The sequence below is a fragment of the Anguilla anguilla genome, chromosome 14 (assembly GCF_013347855.1).
Source record: "Anguilla anguilla isolate fAngAng1 chromosome 14, fAngAng1.pri, whole genome shotgun sequence".
Lineage (NCBI taxonomy): Eukaryota > Metazoa > Chordata > Actinopteri > Anguilliformes > Anguillidae > Anguilla > Anguilla anguilla.
Genome location: NC_049214.1, coordinates 24,982,161 through 25,006,862, shown reverse-complemented (window position 1 = coordinate 25,006,862; position 24,702 = coordinate 24,982,161). Strand labels below are relative to the sequence as shown.

The 24,702-nt window shown below is 48.1% G+C and overlaps 1 protein-coding gene across 2 annotated transcripts; it reads left to right on the top strand.

Moving 5' to 3' along the window:
• The first annotated feature begins 2,042 nt into the window (after positions 1 to 2,042).
• Positions 2,043 to 23,456, top strand: nup155 (nucleoporin 155). Of its 2 annotated transcripts, XM_035391827.1 has the most exons (35): positions 2,043 to 2,226; positions 3,897 to 4,044; positions 5,077 to 5,214; positions 5,983 to 6,079; positions 6,191 to 6,261; positions 6,727 to 6,819; positions 6,914 to 7,177; positions 7,899 to 7,972; positions 8,205 to 8,296; positions 8,506 to 8,603; positions 9,202 to 9,369; positions 9,624 to 9,724; positions 10,068 to 10,238; positions 10,581 to 10,691; positions 11,140 to 11,234; positions 11,858 to 11,943; positions 12,471 to 12,533; positions 12,709 to 12,856; positions 13,379 to 13,445; positions 14,089 to 14,204; positions 14,683 to 14,786; positions 14,903 to 15,036; positions 15,401 to 15,592; positions 16,490 to 16,628; positions 16,917 to 17,052; positions 17,330 to 17,483; positions 17,815 to 17,919; positions 18,513 to 18,667; positions 19,132 to 19,261; positions 19,365 to 19,478; positions 20,448 to 20,568; positions 20,889 to 20,999; positions 21,461 to 21,597; positions 22,383 to 22,489; positions 22,811 to 22,949. In XM_035391827.1, the coding sequence occupies exons 2-35, from the start codon at positions 3,903 to 3,905 to the stop codon at positions 22,947 to 22,949; spliced, it is 4,173 nt and encodes a 1,390-aa protein (XP_035247718.1). In that variant the 5' UTR covers positions 2,043 to 2,226; positions 3,897 to 3,902. The 2 variants fall into 2 exon arrangements, with proteins under 2 accessions (XP_035247718.1, XP_035247719.1); XM_035391828.1 differs by lacking the exon at positions 2,043 to 2,226 and having other exon boundaries at positions 3,903 to 4,044; positions 22,811 to 23,456.
• The last annotated feature ends 1,246 nt before the right edge of the window (positions 23,457 to 24,702 follow it).

Here is a 24,702-nt window from a genome sequence, read left to right as displayed (position 1 = left end):
CTGACTACATCACACCATTTTCAGCAGGCTGTCTGTGTAACACTGCTCCTCTCTGAGCAGTCAGCATCTCTGGGCTTTTGTGTGCAGAGCTGGGAGGTCTTTGGGGGTGGGGGGGTTGGGTGTGGGGAGTGTGTGTGTGTGTGTGTGGGTGGGGGGGGGGGGGGGGGTAAGGGTATGAAAGGTGCAGCAATTCGAGAGTTTGGTGCATTTGCACTTGAGTGGATTTTCATCAACAGCCTTATGCCCTTCCCCAACATCACCCCCATCCCACCCAGGCATTCACTCACCCTCTATCAGCCACTGAGAGGCTACTGTGTGTTGTGTGTGTGTGTGTGTGTGTGTGTGTATGCGTGTGTGTGTGTGTGTTTTTGTGGAAGGGTGTGTGTGTGTGTGTGCGTGTGTGTGTAAAGGTGGGTGGGTGTGGGTATGCATTCAGTTGTTTTGGGAGGAGCAGCAGGAGCTGTTATTTTATGAAGAATAAAACAATCACCTCACACAGATCACATAAAACTTCCTCCTTGTCATAAACTCCAGTTTTTACTGAGCAGTACTTTTCACAGAGGGGGCTGAGGACAGCACAAAATATAATAAAAGAATAAAATCCATATAACACCAAACAGATTGTACAGTCTAATATATAATTCACAATAGATACTGTGTAAATATCCCATTGGGAAACATAGTACCAGTGGACATACTGTCACTGCAATTCTAAAAATTGTTTTTAGCATGTTAAAGGCAAAAGACTATTAAGGTCAAACAAACTACACACATATTCAAATTGAGCAGCACTGGACAGTCTTTGAGGCTAACGTTCAGCCTATTGGCATATTAAGATGAAGAATTACCTAACTCAACGTACACCGTACAACGGCAATGTTGTACCGAGGATTGAACCTGCAACTGTAGGGTCGCCAGCCCAGGTCCCTAACCATTACACCACACCACTCCCAGGGCCGATAGTGTATGACCGCATGTGCAGGACATGGGGAAGAGATTACCGAAATGAGAATTAACCCCCTGCCATGCTCCTGTTATGAGAAATTAATCCCTCAGTTCAAGTGAACTTGATCTCGGTCTCGGGATCATTTGATATGCATGGGAGGATGCCAATCCTGATGCCAAATCAACTGTTTGAGTGGAAACAAGAGGAGAAACAAATGCAGCCGTCCATTTATGAGTCATATCTGAATTTACAACAGGTAGTTCATTTTCCAATCTGCTGCCTGAAAACAAGAAACCTGTGGCTTTACCATCGTAGGCCCTCAACTTGTGGGACAATGGCTCCACATAACTGTGCTTACGGCTCTGGGGAATCTCTCTCTCTCTGGATGTTGTGTTCTTTAGAAGGGCCACCGCTGGATGCGATGCCTGTTTCAGGACTAAACTGGAATGTGGTGGACATCTTGTGGTGAAATGAGGAATGGCAGTTTGGACAAATTTGGTATTGTAGTTTTAGGACTGCTGTAGTAAGGAAAGATCGCCCAACATGTGGCCTGAAGTGCGTGTTTCCTGAACGTCTTTTGGTGTTTGATCCGACAGTATTTACTTTCTTATGCAACTGCTAAAATTGGTGTAATATGTGCATATGCTAAACAAATGGAGAATAATAGCATTGCAAAACAGAATAAACCAACCGTACAATAGAAATGACGTGCTCATAAATAAATAGTGGGGCTGTGTATTGCTAATTTGGTGATACCATACCAATCATCATTTTCATTTATAAGTAGGCCATATAAGTGTTTGGGATACATGAGTAACTGGACCATCAATCATCAACATCTACATTGGCGTAAACTAACTGGTTGACTTCAACACCCAACACACCTTGCGAAACGGTACATGCGCAGACCGTTGTAAAGAAAATGGTGTATACATGATTTTCATTTGCGGATTACTAGAGGCATATGCAACCTGTTATTCGGTTTTCGCGTACGCTGAATAAGGCTTTAACCAGGTTTTGCTGATAAGACCTGAATTTAAACGTGGTCATTAAAAATGCTTGGCTTTGGGATGGAGCTCCGCCCACAACGTTCCGGGCTTCCGTTTCCGCTTTCCGGGTAGCAGCTCGTGCTGCTTTCCACTTTCTCCAGAAGAAACAACGGCCTTGTCTGTGCCTGTGGAGGGGAATGCAGTGAGTTGACAGTAGTCTAAGTGAACTAAGTAGTCCCTCACGGACAGCACAGATAACGTTTCGATCAACTGCTTTATCATTTAGATTCGGTAAGTCGTCCAGTGTTCTGAAAGAGAAATATAAAATCAGCTATGCTGCGAAAATATTTTGAAAGCCCGCGTTTTTGTGCCGGCTAGCCTGCTATATCCTCACTGGCATTAGGAAGTTAACAATGTAAAAAAGCAGGCTGCACAGCAAGCTAATTTGTGTGTAGGGACTCTAGTTTGCATTTCTTTGTGTTGTTGCGAAGTATTCATTGGTGTAGACAAATCTTATGTTTCCTTTTCTAGTGCGGGTGCTAATTTGGCTGCTTCCCTCACGCTGCAACATTGTAGCTATGGCTTTAGCTAGCTAACCCTTTTCGCTTTCGATGACTACAGATAAAGTTTCCACAAAATATATTCACTTGGGCACAAAATGAATGACATCAACAGTTGAGCAACTCTGCTTATTTTTTAATTATTGGGAGAGCTGGACCCTTGGTCTTACCCTGACCTGTTGTGTGTAAGGTTTTATCCACTTGACACATTTAGTCTAGAGCCAAATCCAAACTTTTGAAGCGTTTGAAATAGAAAAGGCCATAACACTCGGTCAAAGGCCTTCTCTGCATCAGGTGTCAAGACTATTTCCCCTGCCTGCTTTTGTGTGTGCTATATTGGCTATATTCATGAACCTGTTTACTGTCTGATAACTGATGTGTAGCTATAAACATGGTTTGATTGGAATGAGTGGTATCTTTCCTGTCTTTCCTAACACATTGAGTTAAAATAGTGCTTATAGATTTATAATGCACGTTTCATGAAGTCATTAGTAGTCATTAGTTTTTCTTTGCAGGGCTTAAATAACCACACTTGACTTGCTCAATGTTTGAGTCAGCAATCAGTAGCTTACCTGTATTAAGCATATCAAAAATACTTGTTGCGGTAAAAAGGTCTGGAGAATTAGATTCGATAGTGATTTTATAATTTATCATTAATGTTGCCATCTGAGTCAGTGCTTTTATTATTTTAATCTTTAATTGCTTTTAGATTCCAATGTCGGATGTAGGTTAATCAGTTTCTTCAGCTGCGCTTTTAAAGTCATTTGTCTGTTTTTAACTGGCTCAGTCAGGATTTATGTGGAATGATGGTGTGAACGGCATCAATCAGTTTGTTTCGTAGCTGATTATGCACACAGACTATTACAGATCTCTCGACTCTGAGCAGAATTGAGCAATGTGCATTTTCAGAACAAAGCACACATTTTTTTTCATGCTGGAAGGACCAACCTTTCCTCAACACTGGGCCTCTTTCACAAAACTTTTCTTAAATTATTCTTACTTTTGTCCTTAAAAATGTTCCTATGGAAAATGAATATTCATGACACGTGCAGACCTTTGTGTTTGTGCATGTCCCAGGTGTAGGAGATGGTAGATGCTGGCTGTTTGTAAATTTTATGCGCAATCCTGTTCATGTGATTTGCATAAGGATACAGCCATGAACAAATATAAATACAAAAAAATGATGAATGTCGAAATGTTCTTATACGCAGTTTACGATCAAATGTGGTCTTACACGTTTTGTGAATGATTATTTGTAACCTACGCAGTTAATTGCTATCGACTAATTTGTCAGTTAAAATGCGTGAGACCATGAGCCTCTCATTTGTGCACTTTTGTATGCTTTGTCATTATGGTTACTGATTATTATTTGACTGAAGCCGTCGGTCCCCTCTTTCCCAGGCGGCGATGCCATCCAGCCTGAGCTCGGGCAGCCCCGCCGCGGGCCTGAACGAGGTGCTGGAGAACACGGGCCGGCTCGTCGACAGGCACCTGCAGGACGACCGCTGCTTCCCCGACCTGTCGGAGCTGCTCAACGTGCCCGCGCACAGTAAGGCCATAGGATACGTGCGTGTTCCTCGCGTCCTTTCCTTGCTCCTTAATCCACCCAATGGAGGATGCAAGCGAAGGACGCGAGGAAGCGATACCAGGACTGAGGAATTGAGGAAATGTGTATAGGGCGAATGGAATGTCCTTGTTCAGTCAACCGTTTGGTTTAAGCCACATCAGGTACAGATGTGGCAGATGCAGAGAGGTGGATCCACTGGTCAATCCTTTTATACGTCATGCCTTCCAAAAAAAATACTTCCACAAAGGATGCATTTGCCTTTTCTCGCTCTAGCATTGTCCGGGAGCCTCCTAGCTCCTCCAAGAAGCATTTAACAGATTGGAATGTCCTTAAAGATGGCAGACCTCGATCGATTTCCAGGTCAGGAGAGGACCAGGCAGACGAGGACGGGTAAAATAAGAGATTGGCATGCGTCCGCTAGCAGTGTTCTAGCTGGCCTCTTGGTCACTTATTTGAGTGGCCTGTTGCCTGTAGCACAGCTGCTGTCCGAGGTCCTGTAGGCCTCCCTGACGCAGCTGACCGCAGCCCCCATGCCTCTCCCACCCCTCCTGCTGTAGCATTTACTTAGTTTTTAACAGTAAGAAAGTGAGCCTTAATGCCTCAAAGATGGAGGCTACGCTAAGAGCTAGGTTTTCATTATTTTCCTGCTAGCAGAGCTAAAGGTAGCCACGCTAGAATGCTGTACGTCCTGCTGAAAAGCCATAGAGCATCATTATTATAATTTTTTGTTGTTGTGGCGGTGCTCAGTATTGTGTCAGAGGCCAAACTGTCTTCAGAAAATATTGGCAAAGACCTCTTGCAGCATGTATAGCTTGCAGAGGCTGGTTAGCTCTGCGAACTCCTGTTCATCTGCAGCTTATGTTGACGCTTCACGTTCCTACTGTGCATGTAAACCCACATGAAACCTCTGGAAATTCTAATGAATCGAGCAGTCCAAAAAAACATATGTCTCATGATTCCTGGAATGTATAGATGTGTGGTTTACACGGACCGTGCTCTGGCTCTCGTCTACAGACATGCCGTCCATCTCGGGGGTGTCGGACATGGACTACCCCCTGCAGGGCCCCGGGCTGCTGTCCGTCCCCAGCCTGGCGGAGCTGAGCTCGGTGCGCCGGGTGCCGCTGCCCCCGGAGCTGGTGGAGCAGTTCAGCCGTATCCTTTTCCCGGCTGGAGGCGTGATCACGTGACCGTTCAGCCCGGCCAGTCGGCTCCTCCGGGCTTCACCCGCAGTGTTAAAGCATCCAGCGCCGTGTCAGTTTGGTCACCAAGCTACACCCTGAGCCGACCGGAGGAGGCCCCCCCCCCCCTTGAGCCTGGTTCCTTCTGAGGTTTCTTCCCATCTGCCCCAGGGGCTTTTTCCTTGCCACTGTTGCTTTAGGCTTGCTCCTGTGGGGGTTTAGGCCAGGGTTGCCTGTAAAGCATATTGTGACAGTTGTTTGTGAAATGTGCCATATAAATAAATTTTGATTTGATTTGATCAAACCTAGACATCAGTACCTCAGGTGTTCTACTGCAGTGATCTGGCACACTGTGCCACTCAGTGACGACTCTGTGCAAAAAGAAATATGCCCTGATATCCCTGTAGAATGTACCGTTTGCTTGTTCCCTCCTCTGTCCCTTTGCTCAGATGACGGAGTTCAGCTTTAAGAATCTATTGTAGTTCACTTTCAGTCCCTTTTATGAATTGAAAAACCTCAAAATCCACCCTGCCAACCATCCTTGCACTCTTCTGAAGGAGGAAATGGAATGTATTTTTGTCTCGGAGGGATGCCGTATCCCACGTTACCCTCGGGCCAGGTAATCGCCATGGCGGCTGCTCTGACGGGGCGCGGGCACGGGGAGGGGCGGTGCTGAAATTCAGGGTGTAGCCGGGCCCACAATTCCACGACTGGTCACGGCACTTTAACCCTTTCGAAAAAGATATGCAGTGCAACTGCATGATGGGAGTTTTCCCCGAGATCAGCCGGGCGTGGCTGACCATCGACAACGACATCTTCATGTGGAATTACGAGGACGGGTGAGTAGAGCAGAGCCGCGGCCTGAACGAATAAGAGCGCTCTGGGTTCTGTAGATAGACACTGTGTGTGAAATGGTCTCCAGTATCCCATAATTCCGCTCTGTCCTGCAGGGGGGACGTGGCCTACTTCGACGGGCTCAGTGAAACTATCCTGTCTGTTGGCCTGGTGAAACCAAAGGCGGGTGAGTAAGGAAGTGTGACACTTCGTGTCCTAATTTTTCACTTTGTGTCGAAGTACAACTGTTAGACTGAAGAAGTAATTCATGGTTGTGGCAAACTGAGGCATGTCCAACTCAATTTTGTTAATTTTGTGTCAAGAGTCTATCATACCTACAGTCCAGTTAAGGGGAGCTTTATGGCTACAGAATCAGTTGCCTCTTTAAAAATAAGGTTACATTAGTGAAAGTAGCAATTCCAATGAAAGGATTCAAATTTCTTGAATTGCCATAATTGGATGGGGGCAAAAAGTATTCCTTGTGCACTGAATGAATGAGAAATTCTGCAGTTCTGTTTGTCATTGGGCCCTTAGTGTTTTTGTAATAATGTTCTACTCTGCGTGTGTGTGTGTGTGCTTGTTTATGGGTCACGATGATCCTGCTCTGTGCTCATGGCCTGTTCGTCCCGCATCCTCGTCCATCCCCCTGCAGGGATCTTCCAGCCGCACATCCACTTCCTGCTGGTCCTGGCCACCCCCGTGGACGTGGTGATCCTGGGGCTCAGCTTCTCCAAAGCACAGACAGGTGATGTCACACTGCCCCCCCCCCCCCCCGTTTGGTTGGGACGATGCAGCTCCTGCCCAGTCCTGACTGCCTGTCCCCCCCCTCCCCCCAGTAGGACTGAACGACAGCCTGTCGGGGGCCATGCAGCTCCTGCCGGACCCGCTGTACTCCATCCCCACGGACAACACCTACCTGCTGGCCGTGGCCTCCACCGAGCTGGGCCGCATCTTCCTGGCGGGCAAGGACGGCTGCCTGTACGAGATCGCCTACCAGGCCGAGGCCGGCTGGTTCAGCCAGCGCTGCCGCAAGATCAACCACTCCAAGAGCAGCCTGTCCTTCCTGGTGCCGTCCGTGCTGCAGTTCTCCTTCTCCGAGGACGGTGAGGCCCGGGGGGGGGGGGGGGGGGGGGGGACTGGAACATTAATGAGATGTTGGCTGTTTTGAAATTTTAGCAATCAGACCCGGGTCAAATGCGTATTTGTTTTGGACTTTTCTACGCTTTACTGATCTTGTCTGGTGTATTGGAACCAATGAAATGCTCTCAAAAAATGCAAACCCCACCTTCTGGTCATATTTGCAGGCTCAGTTACACCAGGCAAGATCAATAGAGCACAGATTAGTATTTGAAACCAAAACAAATTTCTATTTGACCCTGGTCTGCTAGCAATATAATAGCATTGGAAATTAGTTTAAAGTTTCCCTACTGGGAATTGGATAAGTGGCTGATGTCTCTCATTGAAAACAGACTCGCTGACGACAACTGTAACGATAATGAGAAGAAACGTTTTGTTTTATCCTACGGGTTTCTGTTTGGCAGCTTTGAGCACTTAACTCGTACAATGCTTCATTGATAAAATTCTGTTAACTTGAAAGTACTTTATGGGATTAATTGCCTGCTAATTTCAGTAACCTTGTCCTTTTGTTTAGCTTTTAGAGATTAAAACATGGCTGTCAACAGCGGTTCAAATGAATTAATTGTTACTAATGAAAATGACGTCAGTTTGGGTCGTGAAAAGCATGGATTGATATCTTTGGGTCATCGCTGAAAAGGTTTGTGCACATCTGCTCTATAGCGTCTCTATTGTCTTGTTGCCACGCAGACCCCGTCGTCCAGATCGCCATCGACAACTCCCGGAACATCCTCTACACGCGCTCAGAAAATGGCGTTCTGCAGGTACGGGGGGGCTTCTCGTTCTGTCTCTGTGCTTATGGCCGCCCTAGCGCACGCACACGCGTGTGTTCCTACACGTATGCGCTGCCTGGAGCAGTTCATCCTCTTGGTTTAGTGAAAAAAAATGCTAACTTTCACGCTGTTCTCTGAATTTCTTTTCAATTCTGTGACTAGCCTTGAAAGTTATATTTGGTTTAAAGGTTGTTTAGAGGTTGTTTCTGCCCACCCCCCCCAGGTGTATGACCTGGGAGCGGACGGCACTGGGATGAGTCGGGTGGCGGCCATGTCGCTGAATTCCATCGTCGCCGCGGCCGGAAACATCGCCAGGTCCGTGCGCTCCTTCGCCCACAATGCATTTGGGCTGCCTGGGACGTCAGAGAGCCTGGAATCTTGCCATGCGAGGCCCCGGGCGCCCCCCCCCCCCACCCCCACCCCCACCCCCATTTCGACCCTTCCGGCGTCCCGAGGCGGTCCCCCCGCCACAAGGACGCTCGGCTTCCTGGTTGTGACTCGAACCCGTGTCTCTGTCTCCTCAGGACCATCGACCGCTCCGTGTTCAGGCCCATCGTGCAGATCGCCGTGATCGACCTGTCAGAGTCCTCCGACTGCCAGCTGCTGGCCATCACGCACGCAGGCAAGGGGAGAGGGGACCTGGGGGAAATGGGATGTTTCAGAGTCAAATATGCTGTCCGAGGCTTGAAAATGAAGTGTATTATTTTAATGGCCCAATGGGCTACTCGGTTTTCAAAGTTGCTGGTCCGCAGGACATAACCTCTGCCCCTGATTTTTATTTTTATGAGTGTCCTGCATTCTGAGATGCTGTATTTATATTTTAACATGAGCAGGTTCAAATGCAGCAGCATTAACAGTTTTAGTAAAAATGTAAAATACATAGTGAAACGCACGGTAATATTGGGTTGTATCTGGAAATAACAGCTTAAAACAAACCTATGTTTAAGGGCTAGATGCTGAAATTATAGCCGATATCATGGCACCCCAGAAGCCACTCATTTGACGAGCTGCTGATGCTGTAAATTAAGTGAAAGAGAAAATGGCGTTACATTACTTTGCTTTCTGTATTACGTGAGACGTCCCATATTTAGAACATTTGGAGTATATTCCATTTCTATGAGTGGAGAGAGGGGAAAAGGCTGAAATTAGATGTTGTTCTCATGTTATTATTTTGAGTTCGTGGCTCTAAGCCTACTCTCCCTGTTGCTCCGGGTGCGCAGGGGTTCGCCTCTACTTCAGCACCATCCCCTTCCCCGTCCCGAATGCCAAACACGCCATGGCCCGGCCCAGCCTGCTGGCCCTGGTGCACGTTCGCCTGCCGCCCGGCTTCTCCGCCTCCTCCACCATGCAGAAGCCCGCCAAGATCCACAAGGCCTTGTACAGCAAAGGTGGGTAGAACACTCGGCTCACACCGCGTTACTCACTACCAGAGCTATGGAGCTTTACGGGGTGTGAGCGAAGCTTGATGTTTGTCAAAATGGACGACATCTAGAAGCGTCTCTGCTCCTGCCATGTTGAGTAGGTAGCTCTGTTCGAAGGTAAAGATACGCCTGTTCTTTTGATGCCCGTGCTTGTCTCCCTGTGCTTGTTGGGCCAGTCCTGACTACATTCCCCATTGCTTTGTCTGGTCTCCCCCTCGTAGGAGTTTTGCTGATGGCAGCTTCCGAAACGGAGGACAGTGACGTTCTGTGGTGCATCAACCACGACTCCTTTCCCTTTAAGAAACCCCTCATGGAGGCTCAGGTAGGAGCCGGACTCACTGCCAGTGTGCTTCATGTTCACTTTCCTCACGCTGAGCATTATACACCGTACGCATACATTGTGCATACACCTGTAACATGGCTAGTTTGCATGCTAAGAATTTATCTTGGTTAATGATTTGCAAATTGCGACATAAGTTTTTTATCCTGTATGCTCATGAAAAATCCAGTTTCAGGTGTTTCATTCAGGCATTTACTATCCTACAGTTTTGCTGGTTTGTTAATTTTAATGTAGACAGAAAAGTTTAAACCACTTTTTGAACTGGAGGAACTTAATGGGGAGTATGTTGTTCTTTTATAATTATTGCTTTATTACTTCCCTGCAGATGACAATGAACATAGACGGCCACTCCTGGTGTCTGTGCGCTATTGAGGAGGAGAAAGCATCCAAAATCTCCACCCCCCTCAACAAGGACCTTATTCCCCTCACGGACTCCCCCGTGGTCGTCCAGCAGCACAACGTCCCGCCACAGAAGTTTGTCCTCCTCTCTGCTAAGGTGCAGTTTGCTTCTTCTGAAATTTCCCTCTCGAGCTCTCTTACCTCTGTGAGCAGTAGCTGGGCGGCAGTGTAGTGTAATGGGTAAGGAGCTGGTCTTGTAACCTAACGGTCACAGGTTCGATTCCCAGTAGGACACTGCCGTTGTACCCTTGAGCAAGGTACTTAACCTGCAGTGCTTCAGTATATATCCAGCTGTATAAATGGATGCAGTGTAAATACTACGTAAAAAGTTGTGTAAGTCGCACTGAATAAGAGCGTCTGCTTACATGCCTGTATTTTAACGAGCTGCTGTCTCATATTTGTTCGTTTCTGTGAATGACCGCGTTTCTTTCCTTCGCAGGGGAGTCACATCTTTCACAAGCTGCGGCCGGTGGACCAGCTGCGCCACCTGCTGGTCAGCAGCGCCAGCGGGGAGGGCGAAGAGATCGAGCGATTCTTCAAATTGCACCGGGTGAGAAGTCCTGCCTGGCCAATGACAAGTTTCTGGGATTGATGGGGGTTAAAGGTCACTGGGTACTGTGGCTGGAAGGAAGCTGAGATGGGGAAAGTTAGGGTTTCCCAATACAAGTGGAGGGTAAATGGGCTGGAGTGGATATACAGTGTACATATGGAGGCTGTGTTTAAACTTGATGTTTACTGTTTAGTGTCCACATTTATCCGAGAATTGGTCTGATGAATCAGTGGGAGTGTCTGCAATCAGAGAGAATGTCTGAGGTCAGAGGAAGTGTGTGAGATCAGTCTGTGGTCAGAGGTAGTGTTCGAGATGCTCATTAATCTCACATTTTAAGCGAGAGACACTACTTGATGTCTTTGGATGTGCTCTCAGCCTAACTCATGTCAGAATACTACCCTGACAGCTCCTGCGCTGACTCCTCTCCCCCCCCCCCCCCCCCTCTCAGGAGGACCAGGCCTGTGCCACGGCGCTGATCCTGGCCTGCTCCAGCGCCGCCAGCGACAGGGAGGTGTCCATTTGGGCCACCCGGGCCTTCTTCAGGTCAGTGCACTGCAAAGTATGCAAGAGGTTCTTCTAAAGAAGGGAACTAGGGTGCGCATTGTCCAAGCACGCTCGTGTGACTCCTATCAACACTGCAGGCCAAAGCACTTTCAAGAGCACACTTAGAAGATTAGAAACGGGATCTTTTATTTTCCTGTGACTGAGTGCAGTATTTGCATTTTTATTGTAAGGTTTAAATGTAGAATCGCTGTGCTTTACTGTAAGTATTTTACATATGTAAATGGACTTTTCCAATGTGTAGACATTTGAAGATGCTGGGTCTTTAGAATACAGATTTCACTTCTGCACTTGGTCTCCCACAGCCACATTTGGAAGGTTTCTTGAGAACTCCCTGCTTGTTTATCTTTGACCTGTGTGTAAAATGTTCTCCAAGTGTGTGCTTCCTGTGACCTTTGACCTGTGTGTAAAACCCTCTACAAGTGTGCACTCCCTGTGACCTCTGACCTGTGTGTAAAACCCTCTACAAGTGTGCACTCCCTGTGACCTTTGACCTGTGTGTAAAACCCTCTACAAGTGTGCACTCCGTGACCTCTGACCTGTGTGTAAAACCCTCTACAAGTGTGCACTTCCTGCGACCTCTGACCTGTGTGTGTGTGCCGTAGGTATGGCGGAGAGGCACAGATGCGCTTCCCCTCGGCCCTGTCGGCTCCCAGCAATTTGGGGCCCCTCCTGGGCTCCCCTGTCCCAGGTGAGGTTTTGGAATCGGCCTTTTCCTTGTCCAGTTTCTGTTTTGTGTAACTGCGTCAAGCCACACAGTACTTCACAGTGGACATTTTTCTGAGCAAATGATATGTACACTTTACGAGAACACATTCTGGCTGGTACTCTTTGGTTTTTGGTTTTTCAGCGGCTAATGGAAAAAGCTACACGGCCTGAATGTGCTGTAACTGTGCGCTTGTTAGGTTTGTTTGCTCACGGCCACTGACATTCAGTGATTGATATGCAGGTTCTGATGTGAGCATTTGAAATTTGCTTTAATTCATCGTTGTGTCGTCGAAAACTCATCTGTTGTTTTTGGATGCGAAGCACCTCATTGACCTGGCTTGTCACTCGTGCACCCTCTCACCGATCCACCCATCTACCCAGCTACCTAACCCACCCACTCACCTTTTCCCCTACCCAGCTTTAGCAGGCTGAAGTCTCTCCACCAGGGGGCGCTGTTTGCACTCATGTTGCTTCACTCTGTGTGTCCTTGTGTGTCGTTCTTAATTGTAGGATCCCCGATGCCTGTAGGTAGTCCCCTCCCTAACGCCAGTTTCCTAGCCACGCCCATGCCAGGTAATATCCTCCTTCTCCCCCCTCCTATTTCCCCTCTCATCAATGTTTGGTTAAACGTTTAGCAAACGTTTGGCAAACATCTCCTCCTTAGCCGTGTAATAATGAAAAAGCTGAGGTAGCCCTCTTATTCAGACGTACATTTTGACGTTTTTTTTTTCTTTCTTCCCTCCCTCAGGAGTGATGCCTCCCAGCGTGTCCACGCCCTTCCTCCCTCCCTCTGCGCTGCCCCCTGGTGGCGGTCCAATGGCGGTGTCCTCGGGCCCGGAGGTGGTGTTCTCTGGCAAGCACAACAGCATCTGCATCTACTTCACGCGCATCCTGGGGTGAGGCTCCCGCTGAAAGATCACGCGGAAGTGTTCTGCTCCTGGACTGTCTCACAAGGGGACATTTAAACAGGGTTATTTAAATGCGCCCTGGGGCAATTGTGTAGAATTCATAAAAATCTGTAACATGTCCAGATATTTTACATTTTCAAATGGTAATTTTATCAACTATGCATGAGCATTTGGGGATAATTCTTCAAACATTTGTGTTTTGAAATTTTGGGTTATTAAATGTGTATCATAATTATAATTGCTATCATTTGATTAATTATGGGTTTTATTCTAATTTCTCACAGTTTTACATTTGAAGCCAAATTAATGTTTTTCAGAATGAATTTGTCATCGCTTGAAAAAAAAAAAAAAATTATTTCATTGTTCTTGAATTTCAATGTGATTTTTCATTGGCTGGACTTTCAGGAAAGAAACACACCCATTGTAGGAGTAGCTAAAACCAGTTTGCTTTCCTAAGTTGCCTGCAGAAAACCTGAAACTTAAAATGTGTTCTTGGCTGATCTGTCACAGGAACATTCTGGATGGGAGTCTGGCTGTGGAGAAGGCTGTCAGTAAAGGAAATCAGGTTGTCAGCGTGGTGAGTAGCATCCATGTTAGAGTATATCAGTGCAGTATGTGTCGATCAGATACAGATGACATGCGTCATGTGTCGATGATAACTAGCTACTAGCCACATCGGCTGCAGTGAAGTGGTTCGCATTTGTGATGTCTTTAACTCATTTGGATATCAATGAAAAGCTCCCACCATCCTGTACACCGGGCTCGATCACTTTAAAGATCCCATTTTTTACGGGATAGATTATTACCCGTCCATCTCTGACCCATCAGGTATTCACTGTTGAAAGAAAAGTCTTCCGTTTTCTACCTTCTCAATAAAATTTCAACTCTTTTGAAGGTGAGTGATGTGCCAATTAAAGATGAACTCTTGAAAGCGGAGAGTGATATTCACATTGAAGCTTCTTTTGGGAGCAGAGAGTGATGTGCCAATTAAAGATGAACTCTTGAAAGCGGAGAGTGATATTCACATTGAAGCTTCTTTTGGGAGCAGAGAGTGATGTGCCAATTGAAGGTTAACTCTTGAAAGCAGGGAGTGAAGCGTAGGTATTTTTGGAAGGGGAGAGTGAAGCGACAGTTAAAGTTTAGTTTGAAAGCGGAGAGTGATGTGTCAGTTATAGGTTATTTTGAAAGCAGAGAGTGATGTGCCTGGGTGTGCTCCTCAGGTGGAGAGCACGGTCAGCTCGGCTGACCTGCAGGAGGTGCTGTTGGAGCTGCGGGGGCTGAAGGACTTCCTGGACAAGAACTCCCAGTTCAGCCCCTCCTCCCTGGGCTCTGCCAGGTGGGAACTGCCATTCATGTATTTGTTGTTTGTCGCTGTGTTTTTCCTACCTTTGCAATGATGTCATGCCCAGCTCCTCACAGCACTGATCTCTGTGCAGTACTGCTCAGGCTGTCCCAAAGTGCTCAGTGAGAGTCCTCAATCATTAATAGCTAGCTTCGTGGCTGTTAAAAACAGAAGACTGCACTGAAGTTGAGTAATTCGGAATTTGCATTACAGCACCGTGGCTTCTGTGCGTCCTGATATCACAGTATCACGATTGCGCTTTGAGCTGGTTAGCCGGCTAGCTAACGTTAAGATCATTAGCTGGCCACTTGCAGTTGCTGGGCAGACGGCAGATGCTGTATGAACCATTCAGCAAGGCTTCCGGAGTCCCTCAGGGCCCCAGTGAGGGTCCATCTTCCATTCCGGGGCGGTGTTTAGGGCTTGGGTACAGGGTGGAGCGCGTCCGTTAAAGCTGGCTTCCTGTGTCCTGCAGCTTCAGCTCACCGGGCAACCTGCAGCAGAGGCTTCTGGGATTCATGCGCCCGGAGAGGGGCGGCTCCCAGCAGGTCCAGCAAGAGCTGCAGAGGAAGTACCACAGTGAGTGTGTGTGTGTGTGTGTGTGTGTATGTGTGAGTGCGTGCTCCTGTGTGTGCACGTATATGAGTAGTATTGTCCTCTTCATTCTCTCCCTGTCTCTGTCTCTCTCTCCCCAGCTGAGGCTCAGGCGTATGAGAAGGTCTCTCTGCAGGGGATCCAGCAGCTGGTGCATCGGTCCTGCCAGACCCTGGCCCTGTGGAAGCTGCTCTGTGATCATCAGTTCAGCCTCATTCTGGCTGAGCTGCCAAAGGTTTGTCTGCGCGCCCCTATTTTCTGACAGTGGCTTGCACTGCGATGCTCTGTCTGTGTCATGTGATCTAGTGCCCCGCCTTCTCGTGTCCTTTTTGAAGTCTTATTGGAGTTTTACTACCTTTCCTGCTCTGTGTCCCTCTATGCGTCTCTGTGCTCCTCTCTGCATCCCTCTCTGTGTCCTTCCCTATCCTGTGCTCCAGGGATGTGCTTTCGCCGCGTTAGCATGTCGTTCGTTGAAGCCAGTTCATATCGGCGCCCTATAAAAATGAGCGTTTCACCCTTCTGTTTGCTCTCTAAGCACGTTTTGCACGTTTTCCCTGCTGTGGTTTATTAGTGTTTCTCTGACCCCCCCCCTCCTGCAGGAGTTCCAGGAGCAGGTGAAGGGCAGCAGCTTTAAGGACGTGGTGATCCACGGGCGGGAGCTGACCGGGGCCCTCATCACGGCGCTCATCAACGTCTACATCAAGGACAGCGCCTCGGTGGACGCCATCAGCGGGCACCTGCGCGAGATCTGCCCCATGCTGTACAGCAGCGAGGACAGCGTCTGCTCCAAGGTTCGCCCGCCACAGCCGGTCGAACCCGAGGCCGCTCCCATCCAACACCACAGACCTGCAAACATGCAGCCGCTCCCATCCAACACCACAGACCTGCAGACATGCAGCCGCTCCCGTCCGACACCACAGACCTGCAAGCATGCAGCCGCTCCCATCCACAGACCTGCCGACATGCAGCCGCTCCCATCCGACACCACAGACCAGCAAACATGCAGCCGCTCCCACCCGACACCACAGACCTGCAAACATGCAGCCGCTCCCATCCACAGACCTGCAGACATGCAGCCGCTCCCATCCACAGACCTGCAGACATGCAGCCGCTCCCATCCGACACCACAGACCAGCAAACATGCAGCCGCTCCCACCCGACACCACAGACCAGCAAACATGCAGCCGCTCCCATCCGACACCACAGACCTGCCAACATGCAGCCGCTCCCATCCGACACCACAGACCTGCAAACATGCGTCTGACTGTTAGGGACCATTCCCAGTGGGGTCACATCTCTCAGTGTATGGGTGTACTGTGTACGAGTCAGTGCATACCACTTGACCTTGCTTTGGACTTATATTAAATTTGGGCTCCCCAAATCTAAGCAGGAAAATCGTTGTTACTTTTTTAAGAAGTTTGGGTGTTGTCAGTAACACTGGAGTACTGATATTCCCTGGGTAAATTTGATTAATGAAATTAATTGAATCCAGACTGTGCCAGTGCTGAGTGTGCTCAGCAGCTCAGTAGGGTCTCATGATTGGTTGTGACATTGCCCGTGGAGTGAGAGGCGTTCAGTTGGCAGGGATGTACCCATGTCATGCCTCTTGGGAGAAAATAAAAATGGGGGATAAAATGAGAAAATGAAATGAGTGATGTGTTCATGCCCCGCCCCCTTTCCCCCCGCAGGCTAACGAGCTGCTGCAGAGCTCCAGGCAGCTGCAGCACAAAGTGGAGCGGGAGCGCACGCTCAGAGAGTCCCTGCGCCTCTATCAGCAGATCAGCCACCACACCGACCTGCCGCTGGTCTGCGCGCAGTACCGCCAAGGTAAGAGAGGGGGCGCCCTGGACCCGCCTAAAAGCCCTCCCCTTTCTATGCATTCCACTGCCTTCACTTTAGTCCCTCCTGGAATTTGCATTTCAGGATTTGCATTCTCTGCTTGCGCCAGACCTGGGTCAAATATGTATTTGTTTTGGATTCAAATACTTTTCTACACTTTACTGATCTTGTCTGTTGTATTGGAACCAATGAAATACTCTCAGAAAGTGCAAACCCCACCTGGTGATATTGGCAGGCTCAGTTACACCAGTTACTGACTCTGGCCTTGTCCTTCAGTGCGGTTCTATGAGGGCGTGGTGGAGCTCTGTCTGATGGCCGCTGATAAGAAGGACCCTCAGGGACTGGGGCTGCACTTCTACAAGAACGGAGAGCCTGAGGAGGATGTGCCAGGACAGCAGGCCTTCCAGGAGAGGTTGGTTTTTATTTATTCATTCGTTTGTTCGTTCATTTGTGCCCAATGTGAGGCAGAACATGTCCAAATCTCACCCTAATTTGCAATGTCCAGTTAGCTCTTTGCTACCACAGCCGTGTTCATGTATGCTCGCTGCTGGTTTGGGAGAGAAGAGACATCTGCACTTCTCCTCTCAAACACATGGTGGCGCCAGTGTTTATTTCTGATGTACATGTGAAGCCACCCCTGCCATCTACACTGAAACTGAGGCTTTTATCTGTGTAATCTCCTGCCCTAGGCTGTCCAGCTATAAGTGCATCACAGACACCATGCAGGAGCTGGTGAACCAGAGCAAGGCTGCGCCTCAATCTCCCAGCGTCCCCAAGCAGCCAGGGCCACCCGTCCTGACCTCTGACCCCAACATGCTGAGCAATGAGGACGCTGCTGCCCACGTGAGTATCGCACAGAGGGGGTGATGATATAACACTGCTGCTGCCATTAAAAGCCTGTGCCAGAGGTGCTAAGCACTAAATGTACACTGACTATTCCAAACTAGAACCATAATACATGGTGTGTGTGTAAAGCACCACAATAACATAGCAACACACCATTCCAATTCAAGAAGATGTGTTTTTGGGGGGTTAACTGCTAAGAATTCTGAGCATAGCTTTAAGTAAGATCATGTGTTCTTTAGTGAGAGTGAGAACTTCTCTACTGGCCTCGCTGGCTGGCTCTGTCCCCGTGCTCATGGTTGTCTTTTGGTGTTTGTGTGTTGTGGTGCAGTTTGAGCAGGTGATCAGCCTGGCACAGAGGTCTCAGGACGAGCTCTTCCACATAGCTCTGTGCAACTGGCTCATCCAGGCCGACCTCACCGACAAGCTGCTGGAGGTAAGGCTGGGCATGGGAAGGATCCGCCATTTTTACAGGCATCCCTTCTCTGAAGTCACGTCCCAGAATGGATGAGCACAGGAAATGAAGGGTCCTTCTTCAAATGAAATTCAGGATATTACAAATTTACCCTGGCAGAATAAGCCCTAAGTTTCTGTCATTTATCTAAATGGCAATTCCTTTACTCTCTTCTGGATAATCACTATCTACTATCACTATCGCTACCAGGCGGCAGTGTAGTTTAATGGGTAAGGTGCTGGCCTTGTAACCTAAAGGTTCAATTCCTGTGTAGGACACTGCTGTTGTACCCTTGAGCAAGGTACATAACCTGCATTGCTTCAGTATATATCCAGCTGTGTAAATGGGTCCAATGTTAATGCTAAAAGTTCTGTAAGTCGCTCTGGATAAGATAAATTTCTATAATGTAATGTAATCTAGCTAGCTGTTATTAAATAGAGGATAGATTCTTTATCCACAATAAGCCTGACTTGACGAGCGTTTAATTTAACTGGTACGTTTGGTTAATTCAGGAGTGCAGTGACGACTTTAAGGTGTACCTGAGCGTTAATGCGGCTTCCTCACCTGTGACCCAGGTAAATTCTCTGTTCCTGGAGGAGCACCTGATGCACATGATCAAGCAGAACCAGAACAAAGTGCGCAACATGGACCTGCTGTGGCGCTACTACGAGAAGAACCGCAGCTTCAGCAAAGCAGCGCACGTCTTAGCGCGGCTAGCTGATATGCACAGGTACACATGCTTTAGCACGGCTAGCTTATGTGCACAGGTACACGTTTTAGTATGACTGCCTGATATGCACAGGTACACGTTTTAGTACCACTAGCTTATGTGCACAGGTACGCATGCTTTAGCACGGCTAGCTGATACGCACAGGTACACATGCTTTAGCACGGCTAGCTGATACGCACAGGTACACATGCTTTAGCGCGGCTAGCGGATATGCACAGGTATACATGCTTTAGCACGGCTAGCTGATACGCACAGGTACACATGCTTTAGCACGGCTAGCTGATACGCACAGGTACACATGCTTTAGCGCGGCTAGCGGATATGCACAGGTATACATGCTTTAGCGCGGCTAGCTGATATGCACAGGTACACATGCTTTAGCGCACATCCTGTGGTTCCTAGTCCAGTCGGAGTGTGACAAGCTTCAGGCCTGTCCAGTAAGACTCCTCCCCCTCTCCTCCCAGCACGGAGATCTCCCTGAAGCAGCGGCTGGAGTACATTTCCCGGGCCATTCTGTCAGCCAAGAGCTCCTCCTGCACCTCCGCCCAGGGGCCCGACGGGGAGTTCCTGCACGAGCTGGAGGAGAAGATGGAGGTGGGGAATCTTTTGGGGGTGACCCAAGGTTTCATCACCGTGGTGTGAAACTCTGGAGCACGTTAACTGAGCCCTGCTGGCTGTTTCTGTTTGTGTGGGTCAGGTGGTGCGGATCCAGATGCAGATACAGGACACGCTGAGCCGGCAGTACTCCTATCATCCCTCCGTGCAGACGGCCATTTCCCAGCTGGACTCTGAGCTCATGGACATCACCAAGGTAACCGTGCAGCAGTGCTCCATTTTCCAAATGGTGCTTTGTCATGTTACTTTTGTTAGAGCCTGTTTACACTTGTGTTTTTATTTATTTATTTACTTACTCACTTACTTACTTACTTCTTTATTTTTTAATTTGCTGCCTATCCCGGGGTTGTATATGTCCAATTTCCTTCCCCCTCGGGTATGTCCACCTGTCTGCAACCACAGCCGCGTCTCACGCGTGAACCCACCCGGCCAGTTCGGGGGAATTGAAACGTCCCCTTGGTTCTCTTCTTGTCCAGATTCGGACCGAGGCCACGAGGCTCATCCATGCACCACAACGTGGTGCCTTAACGGAATGAGCCACCCAGCAGCCTCTTGCACTCATCTTTTTATCTGACATCTATCCTGTTTCTTCATAGACCCAATATGTACTGCATTAGTTTGTGGGTTAAAAGCCAGAAGTTGGATCTGGTTGCAGATCCACTTTGACTTTATTTTGCATCTGTTTCAGCTGGTATCCGATATGAATGCAAATACTCTATTATAAGTCTCCTGCAGACCTGGGTCAGATACGTATTTGTTTTGTAACTGAGCCTGCCAATATGACTAGAAAGGCGGAGTTTGCTCTTTTTTGTTTAATTGGTTCCAATACGGCAGACAAGATCAGTAAAGGGTAGAAAAGTATTTGAATCCAAAACAAATACGTCTGCCAGCCAGGTCTGATCTCCTTTCACCAGCATTCAACTGACAAATAATATTCCATAATAAGCATGCTGGAGTCCCAGTCCCAGACCTTCTGTAGAAGCTGGTCTGATGTAACACTGAGCACAGTAGCTATGAGGAACGCCATTTAACCCTAAACCTGACACGCTGAACCGAATATGCAGCACAGTGAAAACGTGAGTGTAAACAGACACAGTCGCGTGTTAAAGGACGTACAGGTATCCAGTGTAAACGGGCACGTCTGTTCTCCCCGCCCCTCCCTCAGCTCTATGGCGAGTTTGCGGATCACTTCAGGTTGTCGGAGAGCAAGCTGGCCATCATCCACTGCGCCGGGCACTCCGACCCCATCCTGGTGCACGCGCTCTGGCAGGAGATCATGGAGAAAGGTCAGTGCTCTATGTGTAACTGTCTGTTCCCTGATTTCTAATTCAAATTTATGACATCACATTTGCTGAGAGTTGATTTAAAAAAAAAAAAAAAAAAATTTTTTTACATTTGAGATGCATTGAAAATATCTGTGATAATAAAAACAATCTTTCGGTTTTTTTTAATAGTTTTTTTATTATTTTATTAATAGCTTTATTATGCTGAATTGGAAATATTTTTTGATGGTTATGAAGCGGTAACTGAATGAGCACTGTACTTCACTGTGCGTGTGCATCTGTGTCTGTCTGTATGTGTGTGTGCGTGTGTGTGTGTACCGCAGAGCTGAGTGACAGTGTAGCGATGAGCCCGGCCGACCGCATGCGGGCGCTGAGCCTGAAGCTGGTGTCCCTGGGGAAGATCTACGCTGGCACACCGCGCTACTTCCCCCTGGGTGAGTCGGCACTTCCCCCCCCGTTGACGCGTGTGAGACTGTGTGCGCGCCAGCGTTCGCCTGACGTGCGTGTGTGTGTGTGTGTCTGTGGATTCTGATGTACTCAAATGGCCCTTTTGTGTTGCCGCTCAACACCGCAAGCCTGTTGAAACATGCCTGACCCTGGGCTGTCGTTAATGAGCCGTCCCTGGGCCGGGGTATAAAGCGATACTAGACAACATACTGCCGAAACAGGCTGCAGCTTTGCTCTGAATGTGACCAAATTCAGTGTCCCAATCAAGAATATCTCTGTGAAATCCCATTCTCAAATAAAGAGCCTTTAATCAGTTCAATTTTCAATTCGACTTTCAAGCATTGAGAAGTTGGCTGAGTTTACTCCTTGCTCTGTGAGTTGCTGGAGCGCTGCTGCTCTCTGCTTGTCCTGACTGCTCGCTTGTTCTCTCCTGCGGCCGCGCTCGCAGAGTTCCTGGTGAAGTTCCTGGAGCAGGAGGTGTGCCGTCTCAACTGGGACGTGGGCTTCGTCACCTACACCATGCAGGAGATCGGGGTGCAGCTGCCCGGCCTGCTGGAAGTGTACGATCAGCTCTTCAAGACGCGGGTACGGACGGGCTTCAGGCGAAACGAGCCTGCGCTGTGCATGCGTGCGTGGATTAACAAAAATGTGCTGTATTTCCCCGAGTGAACTCTATACGTGTTATTTTTATTCAGTCTGTACTAAATTATTAATGTCATAAAGGAAACCCAGTGCTGATGCAAAATTAATAAAAACAAGTGTAAACTGACGCAGCATTAATGTGTTCAACCCCACAGAGTTGGGGTCAATTTGCGTAATATGGAGCCTTGCCTCTGAGTCATATCTGAGTTCACGTGGGCCCCTGCGTAATATGGAGCCCTGCCTCTGGGTCATATCTGAGTTCACATGGGCCCCTGTGTAATATGGAGTCCTGCCTCTGGGTCATATCTGAGTTCACATGGGCCCCTGCGTAATATGGAGTCCTGCCTCTAGGTCATATCTGAGTTCACGTGGGCCCCTGCGTAATATGGAGCCTTGCCTCTGGGTCATATCTGAGTTCACATGGGCCCCTGCGTAATATGGAGCCTTGCCTCTGGGTCATATCTGAGTTCACATGGGCCCCTGCGTAATATGGAGCCCTGCCTCTGGGTCATATCTGAGTTCACATGGGCCCCTGCGTAATATGGAGCCCTGCCTCTGGGTCATATCTGAGTTCACATGGGCCCCTGCGTAATATGGAGCCCTGCTTCTGGGTCATATCTGAGTTCACATGGGCCCCTGCGTAATATGGAGCCCTGCCTCTGGGTCATATCTGAGTTCACATGGGCCCCTGTATAATATGGAGCCCTGCCTCTGGTTCATTGTTGCAGGATCCGTGCTGGCAGCGCCTGAAGAAGCCCCTTCACCTGGTGGAGTGCATCCATGTGCTGCTCTCGGGGTACGTGGAGGACCCCAGCCGCGTGCCCAGCTACGACAGGTGACCCTCCGAGCCCCCCCCCCTCTCTCTCTCTCTCTCTCTCTCTCTCTCTCTCTCTCTCTCTCTCTCTCTCTCTCTCTCTCTGTCTCCCTCTCTATCTCTCTCTATCTCTCTCTCTCTCTCTCTCTCTATCTCTCTCTCTCTCTCTCTGTCTCCCTCTCTCTCTCTCTCTCTCTCTCTCTCTCTTCCTCCCTCCCTCTCTCTCTCTCTCTGTCTCTCTCTCTCTCTCTTGTCTTCTCTGCCTCGGTCCCGCTGGCCTTTCTCTGAACCGAGCGGGAGTTTGACCGCCGCCCCCGTGTCTCTCTCCTCTTCTGCACGCAGGCGAAGGTTCACCAACGTGTGCCTGGACAACATCTGCGGCTACCTGGTGGAGCTGCAGTCCCTGAGCCCCAGCGCGTCCCTCCAGCACATCATCAACAACTTCAAGTCCCTGCAGGCCAAGCTGGAGAAGGTGCACTGAGGCTGACGGCCGTGTGACAGGGGAGGCCTCGTTTCGGAAGTCTCCTTTGAAGATTCCTCACTAGCAAGCACATACGAGAGGTGTCCAGCTAGCCTGCACGTACGCTAGCACTCACATTTCTCCTTTATGACGCATCGACGTTAGCCGGGCTAGCACATCCTTGTTTATAGCTTGGGTTACTAATGGGTGCTTTTCTGGTGCATACTGCTGAACTGTCTCTATGTTGACTGGCAAGAGGACATGGCACTGCCCTACTTAATGTCCTGTTTGTGTTTCTCATGAAATGTATAAAGAACATGCAGATTTGTACGAGACTTGAAACTCGATAGGCCTTTTATGTTTTTAACGTACACCTGATTTTGAGTGTGTACCCAACACTGAACAACCGTGCAGACTCAACTACCACCTCAAAAATATGTGATTCAGTCTACTACTTGCTGTGCTTGGAAAACCATTTTGTTGTAACAGGTATAAAAATAACCAGGAGAGGAAAGCAGAAGAGCGTTTTTGTCAGGGTCAAGGAAATGCCCTGGTGAATGATTTTATAAAAAGCATGCCTATCCCAAAGCATCAGCGTTCTTTATGTATTTAATTTTTGTTTGCATGGACATACCCCACTGGTAGGTTTAAATAGGGATATCGTTAGTATATTCTCAGTGTGCCTCCTCAATGGTTAAAATATGTAAATTATTTTTATATATGCAAAGATTAAGAAAAAAAACGAAGCTCAATTTGACAAATGAACTGAAGTAGTGTCAGGATACTCTTTGTGGAAGAGTTTATTGTCTCCAAGAACACAGGGCTGGGGCCTATGTCATTCATAACGTACCTGCATTGGCACAATGCTCTCCAGGAGCTTTGCTTTGTCTCAGCTGTGGTCCTGCTGTCTCCAGTCCAGTGGACCTTCGTGTTAACGGGAATTAGCAGCTCGTTTGACGTTTCTCCATTGGTCAGAGAGCAAGCGTGTGCTCTGGAGAAGCACCCAGCCCTCAGTGATGTTAAGACTTCAGTGTACCACTGAATCTGAAGAGTCTCGGTCTTTGTTGATAGTTTTTTGAATCAGCGGCACTTTCAATTCTTGATAGAAGTGTGCTGCATTCCACCTCCATCTTGTCTTATCTTGAGTTCTTTTTTGGCGTTTCATTCTAAGCCAGGAATTTACTTGTTAAATTAAGAATTTAAATTTACTTGTATTAAAATGCGTTCCTCGCTTAACTGAATAGTGTTTGGCCATCGCCAAATGTAGTATTCGGTCAAGTGGTAAATGAATAAAGGTTATCTGCTTTACAAAAACCTTTTCTTCAGTTTTGTATTGTATTCTTGTATTTTTTATATAGATTATTTGTAGAAAATCTGAATAATAAAAAACATAAATCTACAAACTTGTGTCTAATTTGTTTATTTTTTTACAAAGAAAGATAATTTATGAAGCCAAAAATGCAGGGAAATTCAGGTGCCTTGGCATTGTACTCCTCATTTACCCTGGATATTACAGGCTGCAGTTATCTTGCAGGCTCCAAGTTACAGGAGTATATTTGGAGGAGTGTTGGCAGCCACTTCTGCCCTCATGTTTTAACTCATTCTTTCCATTTTAACCAGACCTGGGTCAAATACGTATTTGTTTTGGATTCTAATACATTTCTAAGCTTGGCTGATCTTGTCTGGCATATTGGAAGCAATGAAATACTCTCAAAAAGTGCAAACCCTGTCTTCTGGTCATATTGGCAGGCTGAATTACACCAGGCAAGATCAA

Coding starts and splice junctions, on each gene's coding strand:
- nup155 (XM_035391828.1), top strand. CDS start 3,903: ATGCCATCCAGCCTGAGCTCGGGCAGCCCCGCCGCGGGCCTGAACGAG. Junction 4,045..5,076: donor GCTCAACGTGCCCGCGCACA/GTAAGGCCATAG, acceptor TCTCGTCTACAG/ACATGCCGTCCATCTCGGGG. Junction 13,446..14,088: donor GAAATCAGGTTGTCAGCGTG/GTGAGTAGCATC, acceptor TGTGCTCCTCAG/GTGGAGAGCACGGTCAGCTC.